Below are 21,719 nucleotides of genomic sequence, written 5' to 3' on the forward strand. Positions count from 1 at the left end.
CACTTTGCTGTCCGTCTGTCCGTCTGTCTGTATCTCTGTTCTACTGTTAAGATCCCTTTTTATGCCATAGGTAAAGGTAACAAGATGAAATTTATCTAAATAATCTAAGCGATGTGAATAACTGAAGCTTCTAAGCCAATGAACTTAAAAGATGGACGATACATGTCAAATATTTTGATACTCGTAACTCATTCATCGAAACAAATAGATTCATTATGTACAAATATGTCAGTTGCATTGGCGTAGTCGGGAAATATGTGCGTGCAGCTGGCCGGAGTGGCCGAGCAGTTCTAGGTGATACAGTCTACAACCGCGCGACCGCTACGATCGCAGGTTCGAATCCTGCCTCGGGCATGGGTGTGTGTGATGTCCTTAGGTTAGTTAGGTTCATGTAGTTCTAAGTTATAGGGGACTGATGACCTCAGAAGTTAAGTCCCATAGTGCTCAGAGCCATTTGAACCATTTTGTGCTTGCAAACCACGAGCTTGCGGGACTGGATCTCGGTGAGACTACCGATTCTATAGTTTTTGTTTTAACCTAGTACTCAACGATGTGAGGAGTCGCCAAAAACAACATGTGGTTCGAATTCCGCGTTACATTGTAGATTCTATTACGCCAGTTGTATAACGGGTAGGTTATGGACAATTAAGTCGAAGGGGGTCCAATAGAAAGATTTACACTATGTTACTGAGTCACCTGAAAACATTGTTGTTATCTCTTTACATAATTAAGTTTGTACGGAACCCTCAGATCGAGCGTTTTTTTTTTTTTTTAATATAAGTTCGCAAAACTTTGTCCGAAAGCTGACGATGGATTTCTTTGTTTCAATTGGCCGACAGCCTTTCTCACTTCAAACTGAAAAGGTTCTCTTACTAGAGATGAGATATATTCTGTTTGATCCGTCAGTGTTGACTTCAGGAACCATAGCGCAGGTTTGAAGTTGAAAGAATGTTGCTGTTTTCAATAATTCATCAAACGTAAGATTGTCATTGGTGTTGATGCATTTGGGGCATGATGCTGCAGAATTTTGTGTTTGCCTGTGGATGAATCGCACCAGTTGTTTTAGTTTGATACTTTGAAACAAAAACTTGTTCATAGGAATGGGGATGCTGCAGCCAATGCCCACTGCCATCGTGCTCCAGTTGTCACGACATGCCCATTGCTTAGAGCGTCTGTAAAGCAATTGAGCAAACACCAAACGATCATTTTATGTCAAGTGGATGCTCCGCTTGTCACTTGGGTCTTCCATCGCGCTACCAGTTTTGTACTTGTGAGATAGCGCCCTCGTACAGAGCTCAGGCCGGCCGAAGTGGCCGTGCGGTTAAAGGCGCTGCAGTCTGGAACCGCAAGACCGCTACGGTCGCAGGTTCGAATCCTGCCTCGGGCATGGATGTTTGTGATGTCCCTAGGTTAGTTAGGTTTAACTAGTTCTAAGTTCTAGGGGACTAATGACCTCAGCAGTTGAGTCCCATAGTGCTCAGAGCCGTTTGAACCATTTGAACAGAGCTCAGTATGGATTAACACTTTCTGAAGAACTGTTATTAACAGTTTTTGTATGTCTTCAAAAAGTGAGTCTCAGGTGGTGTTAGAAGCAGTTGTATGGTAGCTTTGACGTAAAGTGTTTGTCCTTTAAGCGGGAGAATGCGTTAGTTTTTGGTTCTCATATCGCTGGAGACAAGCTTTTTACATTTTCTGTGAAAGAGCCAATTAGTGAAGAATTCCTAAGACAACTTCTCTCCCACAAATTTTATCGCTGCCTTATTACTGTACCCTGTAAATCTAAAGGTGAAAAAATTTCTTAGTTGCACACTTGTTAGTGCCAGCCTTTTCATCTCCGACGTTGTGCTGACTGAATTGTGTCATTGAATGATTTGTTAGCTGGATCTTGTTACGTATCAACTCCTACTGCTACGTTTGCATTCTTTCGTGGTAGTCAGGTAATGTACTTCAATATGAATGTGGATTGCACATGGAGACAGACCGTTTCGAAGCCGATTGTGCGTGTTATTCCGCTCATTCGTGACAATTTGAGATACTTGCTTATTCGAGTCATGCTGCCACAGGATGGTTGGTGCGCTATTCTTAAGTATTGAGGGAACTGGATAATTTTTTATTTCGTCCGTCTCAGTTGCAAAATGTTCAAATGTGTGTGAATTCCTAAGGGACCAAACTGCTGAGGTCATCGGTCCCTAGACACACTAGTTAAACTAACTTATGCTAAGACCAACACACACATCCATGCTCGAGGGAGGACTCGATCCTCCGGCGGGAGTGGCCGCGCAGTCCGTGACATGGCGACTCAGTTGCCCTCAGTTGCACTGATATAAAATTCAGCTGTAGTAGTTACCGGTTTCGGGCTGACACGCCCATTCCAACAACCACACACTTCGCTATTAACCGTAATCATCCATACAATACAGTGTCAAAAGACATGAACAGCTTCTGTACAGCAAAGTATACGGCGGGCAACAAGTACCCTCATCACTCTTAGCCTATGTGTCTGTTGCAACTGACTGACACAACCAGTGGTTGATTGCACAAGAAGTTGCTGACAGTGTAGTTATGCAAATAGAACTAAACGCTTTCTTAATCTCCACGTGTAGCAGCAGTGGAATGACAATAATAACAATGGTAGTAATAACCGAATTATCTGGTGGGTGACTTCAACTCTGAAGCGCCATTTCTTGAAACTAAGAAATTTGTTGAAATAGGGAAAATCTCAAAAGGCTTCGTTCGGGTCTATGATGAGTAGAAGCACATTTACATCCCACTGGTATGAGACTGGAATGGTTTTCGCGTGAGAAGCTTGCTGTTAATTTACCAGTTAATGGACAACCGGATTTTCTTCATCGAGTCTAATTCGTAAGTTAAGCTAATTTTCCGTTACAACACAATAAGCGATCTGCGAACTAAGGCATACAGACGTCTAGTGGAATAATTCTAGTTTGACAGGTGTAAGGTAAGGGTTAGATTACAACGTCAGGTGTCCATTTTTACCAGGCATGAAGAGATCTCTTTCACGTCTGCGCCATAGTTCAGAATCCGTATTGAACATAATATCCCTTCCCAACCAAGTGGGGAAGAGCCGGTTTAGATTGGGCCATACCTGAGGCGGAAGTCGGCAAACAGAAACTTTGTCAACTGCAAGCTTTATTACACTAAAAATTTTATTTTATGAATGTTCATTTAAGGTTATCAGGATTTATTTTATTTCAACTTGATATTGAAAATTTTGATGGTGGAGTCGGTTTCGTGTTCGTATCTCCTCTTTCGCAGTATGTTACACTCTCGGAACGATATAATTCAATCATTTCGTTGTTTTCTTCAGGATTACAAACTTCTCTAGTTCTTCACAATAGGCACGTATCTGGGTTCAAATTGTGGGCAAGCACAAAAGTATCCTTAATTTCATTTCAAGGTCTAGCATGTGCACATAAAACTGCTAGTGAAAAATAATGATCATTTTTAATTAGTCTTTGTATGTTGTCAATAATGTCTATAGGTGCCGTTGTTTCTAGCCAAATATGCAAAGATCTTACTACCGGTGAGTTAGCAGTTGATACTTAACGTCTCTTAGTGGGCAGAAAACAACGGCTGTAGGTACCGGGTTCGATTTTGGGCAGATAAAAAGAATAATTGTGTCTTTATTTCAGATTCAGACATCTCAGAGATGATGAAAAAATTTGACATCCCGCATCTGAATTTACTTAATTAACATTCCGATTACATATTGAGTACGAATCCTCGTCACGGAACTTTACATCATGACTTTCAATTTTAAACATGTGCACACTCCTTTATTTGTGAATCGAAGTATATTAAAGTCTTTCTTTGTTACTTAACAGGTAGATAAGTGTATTGATAGGATACCCAGTTCTAATAAAATTTTCTTCATTTATTTTCAAGTTCAAATTTGATAACTGGTACTGGGGATAACATCCATATTTCAGGTCTCTTTATGAATAACCAGCAATGACGATTGTTGCCGTGGGTGAGACTCGGTCAGACACTCGATCTTTGCTTGATTAGCAAAGATCGAGAACAAAAAAGTTCATCGTGTCATTTAAAGTTGAAACATATGCACAAATATTTGTTAATAGTTGAAGTTCCCATAGACTGCCTGCCTCTGCCAATTGCGCTTTATTTTCATCTGGTTAGGTCAACAAGCAGTTTATGCAAAAGCACTCGCCACAGAAACGACGTTCACCAGGTGCGGGAAAGACTTTTAGAGAATGTAATAATTCAAACTGTCATAGAACTTTTGATGTTCAAATATTGCTTCAAAATGTCTTGTTCACAACAATATTTAAATTTGCCTAAGGATTACTGAATGATGTATGTGACATAGTCTCAAATCTAATGAGTGTGCAAATGCTTTTGAAATGTCACATATTGCAATAAAATTGAGTTTACAGGCGATAAGGACCTTATCGTCTCTAATGATATGTATCCTAATGTTTGAAATATCGTGATGTTATTTTATGTGTGGACTAATTGACATAAAGAACAATATTTCCTGGTGGTATCCGGATGTATCTATTTTGTATAGTCAAAAGATTTTGTTAGAGGAGCTACAATAGAGCTACATTATGTGGGATGCATGCATATCAGGCGGAACGTAATACTGGTCGTTGGGATACGTTCGAGCACGGCAGTATAGTGTGGGGCAAATAAAAGTGGCCTGGACGAGTGGATACGATTGGACTTGAAAGTACGCGTGCAACTATACGACCACACCCCATGTCGCACACCACCACGTGTACGCCCGCCACGTGAACCATACCGGTTCAGAGCGCTGTGTGGGCTGTGTCAGTATGAGTGGAGCAGTGCAAAGGGTACTCACAGTGGAGCAGCGGGTGTTCGTTGTCGAAATTTATGTGTCAACAAAGTCTGGAAACTTGAGGTTAGTTGTTTGCTGAGAAGTTTAATAGTGTCAGAGTGCTAGCAAATAGTGCCATGCAATGCTTAATGCGTAAATGGCGTCAGTCAGGATCTGTTTTGAATAAGTGAAAAAAACTTTCCGAAACGTGCCCGCACACCAGAAATAGTGCACCAGCAAAAGCTTCAGAGTCCTACCAAATCAACCTGACACCTGTCGCAAGAGACAGGCATATCGCGAACGAATACTCCACCTGGACCTGCACGTGCCTTCCTACAGAGTGTTTGTTGTTCACGCATTAAAAGCGGTAGATACTCGTGAGCGCCTCCAGTTTTGTGCATGGACGTTCACTGAGGTAACAGTGACATGGATCTTTTCCTTATGTCTGATGAAACCTGAGTTGGTTATGTCAACTCACTACATCACAGGTTCTGGGCTGAAGAGAATTTGCATAACTTCCACGAAACATCACTGCATGATGAGAAAGTTGGGGTTTGGTGTGCAGGGCATTTACGCCGTATTATTGGTCCCATCTTCTTTCATCAGACACTGACTTCGCTGCGTTACATTGCCAATATTTTGGAACCATTTGTGGCAGGATTAACGGAGGAGGAACAGACCTTCAGTTTACTCCAATAGGATGGAGCAACTGCACATACAGCCCACCGAACCTTGGAGCATATTTACACAGTCTTCACGCCTGACAGAGAATTTCTTTTTAGCGGAGTCATTCTGGTCGCGGATCTAGCTGGCCAGCCTGGTCACCCGATCTGTGGGGAGCCATCTAGTTTAAGGTGTATCGCAACAACCCCCATAGTCTTCTTCGGATGGGTTTGCAGTATTTCCAGCAGTTCAGCTTCGATCCGTCTTCAGGAACTTGCTGACCAGGGCCAAAAAGTGCCGTGAGATGAATGGTGGTCATTTTCAATATCTACTACAGTCAGGTTACTTCTGTATGTCCTTTCCTCTGCTGTGTTTCTTTGCACCCTAGAACTCTGTTCTCTGAAAAACTTTTATTCGTTCCACCCTGTACATACGTATGATTACACAAGGTGATTCATGAGGAACAGAAAATAATTTTGGAAAGTGGTAGTGTAAATTCATTTGTATAAAACATTACATGTAACATTTATCCAATTTTTATGGGTTACAGAGCTAGGGCTGGTTATAGAGTTGGTACTCTAGATGATATGGGTTTATTTATAGATTGCCAGTTTTGTTTCAATGTTCAGTTTGAAGTTGTGCTTCAGTTTGAACAGCTCTATGTTTCTACTGCGATTTTGATAGTTATTTGTTAGCTAATTCTGTTTGCTCATGAAGCATGCCGCACTGATAACAAACAGACCCGAACTTTTCGACCCTGTAAGTACGTAACAGGGAATCAGTGATCATAAGGCCGTTGCAGCATCTCTGAATATGGAAGTAAATAGTAATATAAAAAAGGGAAGAAGGTTTATCTGTTTAACAAGAGTAATAGGAGGCAGATTTCAGACTACCTAACAGATCAAAACAAAAATTTTTGTTCCGACACTGAAAATGTTGAGTGTTTATGGAAAAAGTTCAAGGCAATCGTAAAATGCGTTTTAGGCAGGTACGTGCCGAGTAAAACTGTGAGGGGCGGGAAAAACCCACCGTGCTTCAAAAACAAAGTTAGGAAAGTACTGCGAAAGCAAAGAGAGCTTCACTACAGATTTAAACGCAGCCAAAACCTCTCAGACAGACAGAAGCTAAACGATGTCAAAGTTAGCGTAAGGAGGGCTGTGTGTGAAGCGTTCAGTGAATTCGAAAGTAAAATTCTATGTACCGACTTGACAGAAAACCCTAGGAAGTTCTGGTCTTGCGTTAATTCAGTAAGTGGATCGAAACAGCACATCCAGACGCTCTGGGATGATAATGGCACTGAAACAAAGGATGACACGCGTAAAGCTGAAATACTAAACACCTTTTTCCAAAGCTGTTTCACAGAGGAAGACCGCACTGCAGTTCCTTCTCTAAATCCTCGCACGAACGAAAAAATGGCTGACTTAAAAATAAGTGTGCAAGGAATAGAAAAGCAACTGAAATCACTCAACAGAGGAAAGTCCACTGAACCTGACGGGATACCAATTCGATTCTACACAGAGTAAGCGAAAGAACTTCCCCCCCCCCCCCCCCCCTTCTAACAGCAGTGTACCGCAAGTCTCTAGAGGAACGGAACGTTCCAAATGATTGGAAAAGAACACAGGTAGTTCCAGTTTTCAAGAAGGGTCGTCGAGCAGATGCGCAAAACTACAGGCCTATATCTCTGACACCCCGGAAACAGCGATCGTGTGAGGCCCAACTCGCTTTATTTGTTCATGAGACCCAGAAAATATTAGATAGAGGCTCCCAGGTAGATGCCATTTTCCTTGACTTCCGGAAGGCGTTCGATACAGTTCCGCACTGTCGCCTGATAAACAAAGTAAGAGCCTAAGGAATATCAGACAAACTGTGTGGCTGGATTGAAGAGATTTTAGCAAACAGAACACAGCATGTTGTTCTCAAGCGTGCAGTAGGAAAAGGAGCGTTTTGTTGTTTGATGGACCTTCCTCCTCCTCCCAGTAAGTTCAGCAAGTACATAAAAATACTTTCAGGTGCCTTGCCGGTTGTGTCTAAAGCATCTACAAAACGTGCAGTAGAAGAAACTGTAAATATTAGTGGAAACAGGGACATCGCTGTTGCACTTAATGGGATATGGCAACGTTGAGGACATCATACCTTGAATGTTGTTGCAAGTGCTACTTCTTTGGAGAATGGGAAAGATGTTGATGTTGAGTGCTTATCTAAGTGATGCCACACCCGCTATGGTAAACACTGAAGGACATATTGAACATCAGTTTTCTAAGAATTATGATGGTTACAGTGGAGGTATGGAGAGTGATGGAGCTCTAAAAATGTTTCAGAGGTCGGTGCCAGTTTATAACGTTAGATGTAGGAAGTATCTAGGACATTTTTATGGTGATACCTTGGTAACAAAACTGGAGTGTTGTGGACATGTGCAGAAGAGAATGGACGCTAGATTGAGGAAGCTACGAAGAGAAATGAAAGGAAAGTTGCTATCTGATGGAAAATCTCTCTCTGGCCGAGGCAGATTGACAGAAACTGAAATAGACCTTCTTCAGAGTTATTATGGACTGGCTATTAGACGAACTACACCTCTGAATGATGTTACAGCAATGAGAAAAGCTGAATGTGGCACCTACTTTCATGAGTTGTCCACAAATGACGACCCTGTTCACGGACTTTGCCCTAAATTGGCAGATTCCTGGTGTGTTTAGCAAAAAGCTAAAGAAAGTAGTCAAATATACAATCATAAGCATTCTCTTTCTGCGCCTCTTATGAATGAAATAAAACCAATTTTTTTTTGGATCTGAGTGACCCTGTTTTGCTTAGTCAATGTCTTCATGGGGTCACTCAGAATACCAATGAAAGTTTCAGCCATTGCATATGGGAAAGATTACCCAAGAATGGTTCTGTAGGACTAAATACATTAAAAGTTGGTGTACTAGATCCAGTGATATGTTTCAATGATGGAGTGATAGGAAGGTTGGAAATCCTGAGAAATTTAGGCATAAAATGTGGCTCTAACGTGGAAGATAAATTGCTTGCATGCGACAGACAATGGGCGCATAGAGCTGAAAGTGTTGCTCTTCAAGTTACCAAAAAAGCAAGACGTACTAAAAGGAATGCAAAGAGGAAGCTTCAAGATGAAGAAATGCTGCAGGATGAAGACTATGCTTCAGGAATGTTCTGAGGCATATCTTAATTTCCAATTTCCCACAAGTTGTATTTTTCAGAATTCAGGTACAAATATTTCCTAAAGTTTGTACAGCATTCCTCTAATTTTTTTCTGTAACTTGCAATAGTCCATACTTATGTAGTAGACCTATGATTTAGTGCAGAATCAACTAAATTATAGAAAAATAACATTTTCATTAGGAAAAAAAGCTATAAAAATTAAAATGTAAAATGTGATATTTTTTATCCTTGTAATATACATAATAGGTCGTATTAAAAAGATCTAGTACCTCAGCCATCATGTCACGCATATCTGGTAACATTTTGCTCTCCTTCAAATGTATAACATTGGATGAAATCGTACCGCAATTTGAGGAAGCATTTTGGAAAAAACATTGCATCAATTTCTTTCTAATTTTTTAGTAACCCTAAGCAGCTTAAAAATATTCAAAATACTTCTACATTGTTTAGAAAGTTTTCTTCATTACCTGATATCAACAAAAAACCGTAAAACACAATTTAAACAGTGTCTGAAAGATGTAGGCGTTGATTTTTACATTATGTTGAGCCAGAAAAGTACCCTGTATCCTTAAGTCAAGTTTGTGGTGAGTTAACATTGGAACTTTGAACAGTATCATGTCGGATTAATCTTTTTTGTGGCACAGACGATAATCCAAGACCCAGAAAGCCATAAACGGAAACAGATGAAAAAGCGTGAAACTGGTGGCAGATGCTCTTGAAGAAGATCGCAGTGCAACTTTTGAGAAACTCTCTGAGGCTAGGAGAATTTCTCCAACTTCAGGATTCCTTATTCTGCCAAATGATTTGAAGGGGGGAGAAAATATCTGAGAGATGGGTCCCACACTGTTTGACTGCTAATGAGAAGTAGAAACGCCTGGATATTGCAACCTTGCTCAAACAACTATTCTACACGAAGGCCAAGAATTTTGGTGTGCAATTGTCCTCTTGATGAAACGTGGATTAGTGTCTTTGAACCTAAGACTGCAATCACGGTTCAGTGAGAGAAAGCTTGAGATTCTCCGTGTCCAAAAAAACTTCGGCGCGATCAATTAAAACTCAAGCAAATGATAATTTTTGCTTATGACCACCAAGGATTCATCATGACAGACAGAGTCTCATACGGAACAAGTGTGACAGCGGTGTTGTATCGTAGCTTCATGCGAAACCCGTGCAGAAAATTGCACAAAACCCGACATCAGTTGCGTGAGGGTGGGCCACTCATTCTCTACGGCAACCGTCGCCTGCATATCGGTTAATGTTGTAGCTACAAATTGCGCGAGCACGAATGCGAAGTGTTGCCGTGTCCTCCTTACAAACCGGACATGAGTCTATCAGACTTCGATTTGTTCTTGAAGTTTAAAAAACCTATGCATGGATGTCATTAACTTTCTATGGAATAGATTTCTACCAGCATTACGTGAGGCACTGGAAAATTGTTCTGGATGGAATAATAGAGCTCCCGAGACGTTGGGATTGAGTCATAGAGATGCAGGGAGACTATACTGAAGGACTGTAAAGAGATATTGAAAAAAGCATGTATGTAAGCAAAATTAGTGTGCATTATTTATGTAATGTCCCTCGTACACTTAACTCGGAAGCGGAATTTATCTAAAACAATTTTAAGCTTAATCATTTTCCTTTGGTCAACACCTTCTTTGGTTATTCCAACAACTTTATCTCTGGAACTGATAAAAATTTGACACAAATAATATGAGATGTTTTATTCGAATTGATTTTTACTACCATCTCCTAATATATTTGCTGTACCAGTGAAACACCTGTATATTTCATTTAGCTGTAACAATATTTCGTTGGTAAGTGAAGGTATTACGTATTAGAAGTGTACTTTAGATTAGTTTTTCATGAGGTGCTCAAGGTGGATTCGATAAACACCACCTAAATTTTATGATTCACTCAGTAATAAAATGCTTCACTAAGGTGGGATGTAATCGATTAATTTTGTATTGCCTTTCTGAAGATTTAAATGAAGAATAACTGAATCAACGTCAGCGTAAATAAAGGATATTGGGTGAAATGTTGAAGTTCAGTTAACATACGCTGCCTTTAAAATATTGAGTCTGGTAGCGTAATGAATTTTTAAAGTATGTCTGAGGAACACCGTGAGATTTAACACTGACAAATTAACTGCCAATGCAATAACTTATGCTGTATCAATAAACAGCAGCAGAACAAAACTTCTACTAATGTTCTTAGAAAACAAAGAATACGAGTTTCATTTGAAAAAAAATGTTGATATGTCAATGGTATTTTTAATTTGTTAGATAACACGCCAGTTGTAGCTGCGGTTACTCCACAATGAATACAATGTTCTGATCACGCTGTTCATTATTTTGTGAGGCCATAGTGACTATTTGTAAAATTATTGGCGATACTTCCAGTGCTCAACAGAATTAGGGGATATGGCTTTGGGCGTCTGCCATACGCCATTGAGTAATAATTGAGGACTGGGTATGTTACCAAACTATACTATTATCTTCTACAAATTAAGTACACAGCAATACATCATCACATTCTCGATCTTTACATAAAAAGAACTAATATGTCTGACAGGAGTTGGAAACAAAGTGGAAACGGTCATTCGTCTCCTCACCCTGGGTACTTCTCGCTATACTTTGAGGGTTTCAATAACATGTACCCCTTCCTTGAGTGTTTATCACTGACTGACAGCCGGCCGAAGTGGCTGTGCGGTTAAAGGCGCTGCAGTCTGGAACCGCAAGACCGCTACGGTCGCAGGTTCGAATCCTGCCTCGGGCATGGATGTTTGTGATGTCCTTAGGTTAGTTAGGTTTAACTAGTTCTAAGTTCTAGGGGACTAATGACCTCAGCAGTTGAGTCCCATAGTGCTCAGAGCCATTTGAACCATTTGAACTGACTGACACCTACGTGGCGATCTTCATATAAGTTTACAGATGTCACCTTGTGGTATCTGTTTCCATGCTTTAATGAGTGCTAGTAAGTGTTTCTGGAGACTCTGTTGGGGAACAAGAGTACCATGGACATGCCTGCAAAGGATGTCTCATATATGCAAGACGGGGTTTAGGCCGGCCTTTCCAGAGTTCTCAAGATACCACCGCATACAGCAGCCACCACATGGTCCAACAGGTTCTATACAATGTACTGCCTGGCGGTAAGGCGACTATGGACAATGACAAGATCCATATGGCTATCAACACTGAAGCCTCTCCACAACATCACAGAACTTTGTAAATCTGTAGATTTCCTGGACAACATCTGGCAGGTACCGCTACCACCGACCCTGCACTCGAGTCAGTTATCACCTTGCGTCAGAGGATATCTGGACTTATCCGTGACTAGCTCGTTTCGCCAGTGACAGAGTTACCATTTGACATGGTAACGGTAGAACTGAAGACGAGCAGCAAGATATTGTCATGTCAGAGGGAATACTAGAACAGGTCGTACGTTTCTTACTCCTAACTTGTTCATTACAGTCTGATCGGGCACAGAGGCTCTAGTGATCCTTCTGAGATCGTCTTTCAGTTTTCTGGCAGTATGAGTACGGAGCAGAGACGGCCAGGTCTAGGCCTTCAAGTGTGGATATAATGCACCAACAATATGGAAACTTTCTGGCAATTTAAAACTGCCGCGCGGGGCAGTGGCTGGTCTGATGTGTCTTGTCGCTGTCCATACGGCTCCCTTCGTTGAAGGCTCGAGTCCCCCCTTGGGGGCATGGGTGTGTGTTTTGTCCTTCGCGTAACTTAACACAAATTTCCAATTTTTCCAGATTAAAACTGTGTGCCAGAACGAGATTTGAACTCGGGACCTTTGCATTTCGTGGGCAAGTGCTCTGCCATATGAGCTACCCAACCACAACTTGTGACCTGTCCTCACAGCTTTAAAAAAATGGTACAAAAAATCAAATGGTTCAAATGGCTCTAAGGACTATGGGACTTAACATCTGACATTATCAGTCCCCTAGACTTAGAACTACTTAAAGCTAACTAACCTAAGGACATCACACACATCCATAAAACTTACTAGACTAGCACTTGTGGTAGAAAGGGTATTCTGGAGACATGGCTTAGCCACAACCTGAAAGATGTTTCCAGAATGAAATTTTCACTTTGCTGTGGAATGTGCAATGATATCAAACTTCCTGACTGACTAAAGTTTGGAAGGTAGGATATGAGGTACTGACAGAATTAAAGCTGTGAGAACAGGCCACCAGCTATGCCTGGGTGGCTCAGTTGGTAGAGCACTTGTCAAGGAAGGGCAAAGGTCCTCAGTGCGAATCTCAGTCTGGCAGACTGTTTTAATCTGCCAGGAATTATCTAATGAACCAAAAGAAATTGTATCTGAAATTGTAAATTTAGACACATCTGATCATGCTGGTACTCACTGGATTTGTTATTATAAGAATAATGATATAAAATTTGTTTTTGTTTCATTTGATGGTAATATACTGGAACAACTACTTAACTATTTGGGAAAAAATGGTCTACACTGTAATATTGACACAATACGAAACTCGTGGTCCATTGTGTTTGTTTTAAAACTGTTTTCAGTTAATTATAAGTTCAACGATATTTTGAGTCTAATAAATGGACCTTTTTGGGAAATAAGCTGCAGCCTAAAGGTCACACGATTAATGGCCAAATAAATTTAGAAAGTATCCAAAAATGGAATTAGAAGCAAAAATTGATACAAAATAGGAAGTTCAATTTTATTAATTTCATACGGAATTATGTAATATTTTTAAAGCAAGTAAAGGATATATTGATTCTAAAGGTAAAAGAAAAGTAGATATAAAAGATCCAGTAAGTGGTTATGATCCAGTTACAAAACCTATGCTTTAATTAAACAGTCTTGTTACAATACCTGAATACACAACTATTCTAACACAAATCTGTAATTATGTCTCTACTAAAGAACTTACTGAAGAAATTTACCAACTTAATAAAACTGATCTAGCAAATTACTTTCCAAAAAAGGAAATAGAAAAAGCTTTTACAGATTATTTCTCAAAGGCAGATTTAACAAGGCATCTGATTCAGTTAATTAATCTTCAGAAAAGATTGTGTGACAATCAAACACTTTAATTTTATTTTGTTAGAATTGATCAAATATTGAAGTGTACATTTGATAACGATGTAAAATTCAAGATAATTATTTGTTTTGGCCCAATATAGACCGTGATTTGTCAATTACTGATTTTAAAATAGAGATTGAAAGACATAAATTAACGAATTTATGACCAACTCAGTTCACTAATTCATTACTTGAAAATAAAATAAAATATTTATAGCTCTAAATCAGTCAGTTAAAACTTTACCTGTATCAGGTGACTTACTCATGTTTTGTGAACTTATTTTGGAATCAAATGACGATGATAGAATCGCACAATAATTTAAATCTTATTAAATTTTTTAACTATGCATATGTAAACCATATCTGCTTGTTGAAATGTAAAAAATGTACTGAAACATTAATTAAGTTGTAACATTTCTTCATATTTTGGATGTCCCAGTTGTATGAATCATTGTTGCATACTTATTCTTTGTGTTCTAATTACATAATAATTATAATCTTAATCACCACCAAATAATTTAAAATAACAAAAGTTTGTCTTAAATTTTCATTTATTCACTGTTTGAGAAACAACATCAGGTAATAATGGATTTAGTACTCCATTTTCTGATGTAACTTTTCTATAGCACTATCTATTAGCCCATTTAAGTTTTCAAAGTGATTGTCTGGATTTCCATTTATATTTTTTGTGAGTTATTTAATGTTTATACATCTCTTTTATTTATTTTTTAATTTTATGTTTTCCATATTTTCTAATTGATGGTAGAACTACTTCATAATCCCAATTATGAAAACATTCTGCAAATGGCATTTTGGATGTCAAAATTAAAGGATATAAACGATGTTCATTGATGATTTTGTTGGATTTTGTATATCTTGAGGTAGTTCTGTAATGGGATTATCAAGATTTTCAAATGATTTACAATACTTTTGTTTAACGAAGTCTTCAATTGCTTTCCTACGTCCACTGTGTTCTAAAAGACCCGCAACTTGATGTGCATAAAACCATAGATTATTTTCCTTCATCAGTTATAATAAACACTTTCTTATAATTGTATGTAAAAATGTTGTTGAATAGATCTTTTTTTTATTAGATTTGTTATTTCTATTATTAAAAAATATAAATACCACATTCAGAATCATTAACAAATACCATTGATGCTTTTGTTTTGATTAATCTTATAATATTTTAAGTGTATATATATATATATATATACATACATATATATATATATATGAATTTACTTGTACTTTTATTGTTTGTCAAAACAGTAATTAGCAGTAATGAGAATTATGCAGTAAAATATTAATTTGATTTTTGTTATTTGAATGTTCGATCAACACCTGAAATAACACAAAAGACTGATGATTTGTTAAGAGAATCATGAGTGTTAGTTCAGTTAACATCCAATCTTCAGGTAACCAGTGAATTAAGTAAACAGACTCAAAATTTTATGAAGAGATGTAGATGTGGTGTATGAGATTCATTTGGTAGTTATAGAACTAATATGTGTAAATGGAATAAGAAAAATGTTGGAAGTAACAGAGGTAGCCTTTGGTTTATGGCAAAAATATATATTTATATTCCATTTGTTTGTAATATTAAAAAATCCTGCTATTTTAATTTCATATAAAAGATTCAATAAATGTTGATTTTGTCAATGTCATTCCTCAACAAAAATAAAAAGGTTCACATGATGATCATTTAACTGGAAAATATATAAATCCATTATATGATTAACGTAATTTACAGATAAAATATCTTTGTTTTGTACAAATTTCTTTACACAATTTATCCAAATACGATTCACGTCTGTTTGTAAAAGAACTTGGATTTGACAAAAAGAAGTAGATTGAATACTGAGTGATGAAAATTGATGCCTTAGTTTTGGTCAGAAGGAAGAAAGTTTGATAATGAGATTTATTGATGCTTTTAAATTTATGGCTCTTTACTTGACACTTTCATGAAATTTGAAAAAGTAACAAATAAATAGTATTAAACTTTTTTCTCAGAAGAGTTATTGAGTTTGTGGATATGATTTCATGGATTCTTGGGAAAAATTTGAAGCGATACAATTACCACCAAAAAGAAAATTTTATAATTCACTGACAGTAAAATAAGTGATGGAGACTATAAACATGCAAAATTAATTTGGGAAAAGTTTTATATGAAAAATCTTGGCGAATATCATGATTTGTATTTTAAACCTGAGCTATTGTTTGTTATTGGCTGATGTGTACGGAAATTTAAGAAATACTTGTATTAAAGCTTATTTTTTCCACCCACCTTGCTATTTTATAGCACCAGGCTGGAAATGACTAAACAACATCTTTATTTATTTCATAATTATGATATGAGATTAATGGTTGAAAAGGGAATAAGAGAAACAATATTGCAGTGTTCTAAAAGATATGTTGAAGCAAATAACAAATATATGGAAGATTTTGATGATAAAATGATATCAAAATATTTAGCATATTTAGATGTGAATAATTTATATGGTTATGCTATGAGTCAATCTTGACCATATGTGAATTTGAATCAGATGAACTAAATACCTTTGACTGTACAAAAATAAATGAAGTATCAGATACTGTAAAAACTGGATATATATCTGAAGTAGATTTAGAATATACAAAAGAATTACATGATTTACATGAAGATTTACCATTGATCCTAAAAATAAAATTGTGCCAGGAACTAAAGAAAGAAAACTATTAACTACTTTAGAACACAAATTTAATTATTTAGTTAACTTTAGAAATCGCACAGTGTGTCCATCATTGGGAATGAAAATAACAAAAATATACAGAGTTTTAAAATTTAAACAATTGGATTGGTTCAAGAAGTATATAGATTTAAACACAGGAGTGAGAACTAAAGCCAAAAATTATTTTGAAAATGATTACTATAAACTGATAAATTATTCAATGTTTGGTAAGACAATTGAAAATATGGGAAATAGGTTGGTTATAAAATTAGTTTTAGGCAGAAAAGAGTGAGACAAGCTTATAGCTAAAACAAAATTTAAAGTAAGAACTATTTAACGAAAATCTAGTTGCTATTCCTATGAATAAAACAAAAATTAGATCCAAAGAGCCAATCGACACTGGAATGAGTATATTTGATTTATTTAATGAACTGATGCCTGATTTTCACTATAGAACGATAAAACCAAAATATAAAGGAAATATGGAGTAGTGTTATCAATACAGTGACAATTATTTCCACAACATAAAAATTGATGATTGATTACTTTGATGCAAGTGCTTAACCATAAACTAATACTTATGTAGTAAGTAAATTAGAAAGTCTCTGGGAAAATGAATGACTAATGCAATGGAAAAATAATGGAAAAATTTTGTGGTTTGAGAGCAAAAATGTATGCTTATAAATTTGGTGATAAAACAAGGAAAAATCTAAAGGCATGAACAAATATAATATTAAATATAGAATAACCTCAGAAGATTATAAAGGTTGTTCATTTAACAATAGAGAACAATACAGAAAAATAAATATGATTTGATGTGGTAAATCTTGAAGTCTATACAATTGAAATAAAGAAGAAAGCATTGAGTCCTCATGATGACAAAAGGTATGTTTTGGAAAATAAGTTAGGGACATTACCATATTTACATTATGATTGTAAAAAATCTAATAAAATTTTGTCTATGTAAATGGGGACTCTAATCAAGAAGCGCAGTAACGCTAGTGTCTCGAAGCAGATTAAGAAAATAATTGAGTTAGCGACAAATGTTTTATCTAATATTACTGTATGTGAACATTTAAATACTAGATATTTAGAAAAGATTTATATGGAGCTTAATAATGAATTTAAAATTATTTTATAAGACAGATATTCTAATTATTAATTAATAAATTAGATTTATTAATTTAATTTATTGATTTTCGATTAGTTGATGGCCATATGAAACTGAAATATAAAGGAATGAAGAAAGTTAAAAATATAAATAATGAATTCTATGGTCTGGAATGTAGTTCATGAATTTTTTTTAAATTTTATTTTTAACCTATGGAATTTTGTAATCTTCAAATGGACACTACCAGAGAGCTAAAGCAGTATAGTAATTGCATGGTTAGAAAGAACATTGAAGAATTTCATAAAGATGAGTATTGTAAAATGCATATATAATATATGTAATGAATGTGTATCTTATTAGCAGAAAATTAAGGTTACATGTGAATGTGGTGGAATTGTAGGGTAAAAAACACTAAAAAGACATGTACAATCGACATTTCATGAAAATCTTATGGCTGGGTAAGGGATAGAACAGTTGTTACTTATTTTGTAGCATTCATCTCTTACAATGAAATACATTGAACTATTAGCAAGTAAAATTTTAATATGAATTGTTCATTGTGAGAATGAATAAATTTTTTTCTTCTTACATGCATCTTCCATAAAAATATGTTAAATTTATTTTCTTACATTCATCTTTTGTGAGAAAAAATATTTTTGTATGAAAAGTGAATGTGATAAAAGATTGCTAGCTTTTCAACTTTCTAAGTAACTTATTATAAAACATGAGTTTTTTAATGAAAATTAGTGAGTTTGACCTAAAATATTCAACTGCAGCAGAAGACAAGTGTAAGTTGTGGTGAGTTAGTGAATGAGTGAGTTAGCTAACTTACAAAAACTGAGCCAGTACCTATATTAATCTTCTACCAATGTGAATTAAGTGTGTTAGATCTCAGAAACTATTCGGGATGGGGCATAGGTCTAGATTAAGTGTTTTGTTCAGAATCTCAAATACTATTTCCCCTTACTATCTCCCCTCAAAGCATGTACCTTTCGTCTTGGCTTACCCTGTATGTCACTAGTCACTTCGCCTCCGCTCTCTCTTTTTTCTTGATCGCTCATACCACTACATTCTGTTTTCTTTTCCAGGGTGGATTCCTTTAGCAAACGTATCCGCATTGTCGCTCACCGTGATGGCATTTACACGTTAGAAGGTACATACACTTTGGCTGCCCATGTACTTGGCATACCTTTGGAGGGCACTGGAATCTTCAAGAGTGTGATGGGTAAATATTTCCATGCAAAAATATCTCCTCATGACAGAAAAACGGAATATTCTGGAAGTATAGTAGCATATTTAATCTAAATCCGAGAGGCGGGAGTAAAAAGAATGATTACAGGGATGCAGAAACTCTCTCAAATTTTTCATATGTTTGATACCAGAAATGGCTCCATCATTAATTAGACAGACTGTGAGAGCCAGTTTCTGTGTCAGAGTTATGGTTACAACTCATGTTGTGTTTTCTGGAGTATCTGATGCAGTAGATTGTTTGAATCTGGGGTGCTGTTATGTTGACATGTAGTTTATGGAGCAAGTACTGGTAGAGTTTTATGCTGTTCTTTACCATAATTATAATCAAAGATACAATTATTTTCTGTAAGTACTGCATTTGACAAATATAGAATTGTAATAAGACAGTTCATTTATAACAGAAAGAGGTCTGATACACAGAAGATGAAATACATCATTTATTTATTCAGAACTTAGATGGACCACGTTAGGCCCTTGGGGCAATCTGTTACATCTGACGATGGCAACACATACCAAAGATATGACAAAACATTCACAGGAATAATAATAATGAAAACAATAATTCACTTTTTATAGCAATAGTAAAGGGCATTAAGAATAATATAGATTAATCTAGCACATTTGAATACATTTTGAGTATTGTGGAAGCAGAAGTGATAAAGAAAGAAGAGTAGACTGAAATGACAGGGACAGTTACCATTAGGAGAGAACAGAATTTAAGTAAAGGACTTTGCCAACAGGGGGGACAAAAAGTTGAACAGAGAGAAGACTGACATTAGTTAGCTGCAGGCTAACGGAAGGTGAGGCACCAACTGTATTTTTGAAGTTTGGAAGGAATTTAATTTCTCTGGTTTTTTAAGGAATGTTGTTCATAACTCGGGTTCCTAATATGGAAAATGAATGGAGAGAACATGGCAGTGTTATGTGGTAATACACAGAGGATTTTACTTTGGTGAGAACCATACTTCAGTTGTAATGTTCAGATACCAATGTAAAATCTGAAGTTAAATGAAAGGGAGTGCAATGATAGAGAAGACGAAAGAGTGGACATACACTGATCAGCGAGAACACTATGACCTCCTACCTAAGGGCGAGTATGTCTACCTTTGGCACGGATAACAGTGGCGACACATCGTGGCATGGAAGCATTGAGGCTTTTGTAGGTCGCTGGAGGGAGTTGGCACCACATCTGCACACAGAAATCAGCTAATTCTTATAAATTCCGGGGAAGGGACGATGAACTCCGGCCCCACGTTCAATCACATCACAGATGTTTACGATCAGTTTCAGTTCTGGCAAGTTGGGGGGCCAGCATATCAATTGGAACTCGCTATTGTGTTCCTCGAACCTCTCCATCACATTCCTGCTCTTGTGACATGGCACATTACCTTGTTGAAAAATGCCAGTGCTATCGGAAAACATGATGGTCATGAAGGGGTGTACGTGATCTGCAAACAGTGCACGGCACTCCTTGGCCGACATGGTACCTTGCACGAACTCCACTGGACCCATGAATGCCGAAGTGAATGTTCCCCAGAGCATAATGGAGCCTCCAGCAGCTTGTGTGTGTCAAAGAGTTGTTACCCTGGAAGACAACAGATTCGCGCCCTCCAATCGACACGATGAACAATGTGATGGATTCATCAGACCATGTAACGCTCTGCCACTACACCAACGTCTAGTGCTGATGGTTATGTGCCCATTTCAGTGATAGTTGCTGACATTGTGGTCTTAACATTGGCAAAGGCATGTGTCGTCGACCCATGGTTGGTGTGATGTTAGCTCTGCCACGGTTTGCCGCCTGTCCTGTTTTACCCACCAGCCCCCTCTATGACGTCTGGCATCTGTAACGAAGGGTGGCCGCCAGCCCCGCGATGTCTGGACGTGGTTTCACATTGGTTTTGAAGACACTCGCCGCAGCATTCCTCTAACACCTGAAAAGTCGCGCAGTTTCCGAAATGCCTTTGCCGAGCCTCCAGGCCATCCCTTTGGTCAAACTCAGGTAGATCGCGTTCATTCCGCATTCTTCACATGGATAGCAAGCTCACTGATAGATGCACCATAAGTGTGTCTGCCTAGAAGTCATTCCTCGCCAGGTGGAGCTACTACCGCCTGGACGGGTTTATATTGGTAGTAGGTCGGTGGTCATAATATTCTGGCTGATCAGTGTGGAGTACGATAGTCTCTGCGCTTATGGGCACGTACACATGATGATTGTCCATAGGCAGGAGTGATATGTCTAAATATCACATATCACAAATGCATCGCTCACAAGTTTTCGTCGCCAATTCTAACGTGTGTGAGCTTTCGTACAAAAGTCCTTGGAGAGCAGCATCAAGTGTGGGGAACATTAGTGGCTCTACGAGCTTCTTTTGAAGCTTGAAAGGAAATACTTTTGTCGATTTCTGTAGCGAATGAAGCTACACTGCCACCATCTTAGAGTCTGCAGCTGTGTTTTCAGTCCTGTCTAAGTAATGATGCTGAATTGACTCCAAGTTCTTTTGGGAAAAAGAAAAGGTATGAGTGGAACGATTATACAGCATGTGTAGAAAATTTTGAAGGTTAAATTTAGCAAATTGAATGTCAAATTAAATGCTTTGAAAGTTTTTCTGAAATCCAGAAAGCACATAATGGTCGCCTATTCTTTGTCCATAGCTTGTTTCAATTCATCAGTGACTTTTACAAGAGGGGTCGTCATGCTGCAATTTTGCCTGAAACCCAGCTGGTAATTATCTAAAAGGTTATTTGATGTTAGACAACTGGTAAACTGTTCGTGGGCTCTACGTTCTAAAGCCTTGGGTATTGTTGGTAGAATGCAAATGGACCTGTAGTCGGAAGGAACTTTGGTAGGTCCCTTCTTGGGTAACGGGTTTGTGTGTACATCATGCTTTCAGGACGTTGGGGAGATGCTGGAGGTCAGAGA

General features: G+C 37.6%; 1 protein-coding gene across 1 annotated transcript in view; it reads left to right on the plus strand.

The window, feature by feature from the left end:
* Window positions 1-21,719, plus strand: part of LOC126413178 (putative beta-carotene-binding protein) — a 108,570-nt gene that overhangs the window by 76,635 nt on the left and 10,216 nt on the right. Inside the window, exon 4 of the mRNA XM_050083074.1 lies at window positions 18,634-18,770. Within this exon, the coding sequence (XP_049939031.1) occupies window positions 18,634-18,770 (137 nt within the window). The remainder of the gene's footprint in view (window positions 1-18,633; window positions 18,771-21,719) is intronic.

The sequence above is a fragment of the Schistocerca serialis genome, chromosome 7 (genome assembly GCF_023864345.2).
Source record: "Schistocerca serialis cubense isolate TAMUIC-IGC-003099 chromosome 7, iqSchSeri2.2, whole genome shotgun sequence".
Classification (NCBI taxonomy): domain Eukaryota; kingdom Metazoa; phylum Arthropoda; class Insecta; order Orthoptera; family Acrididae; genus Schistocerca; species Schistocerca serialis.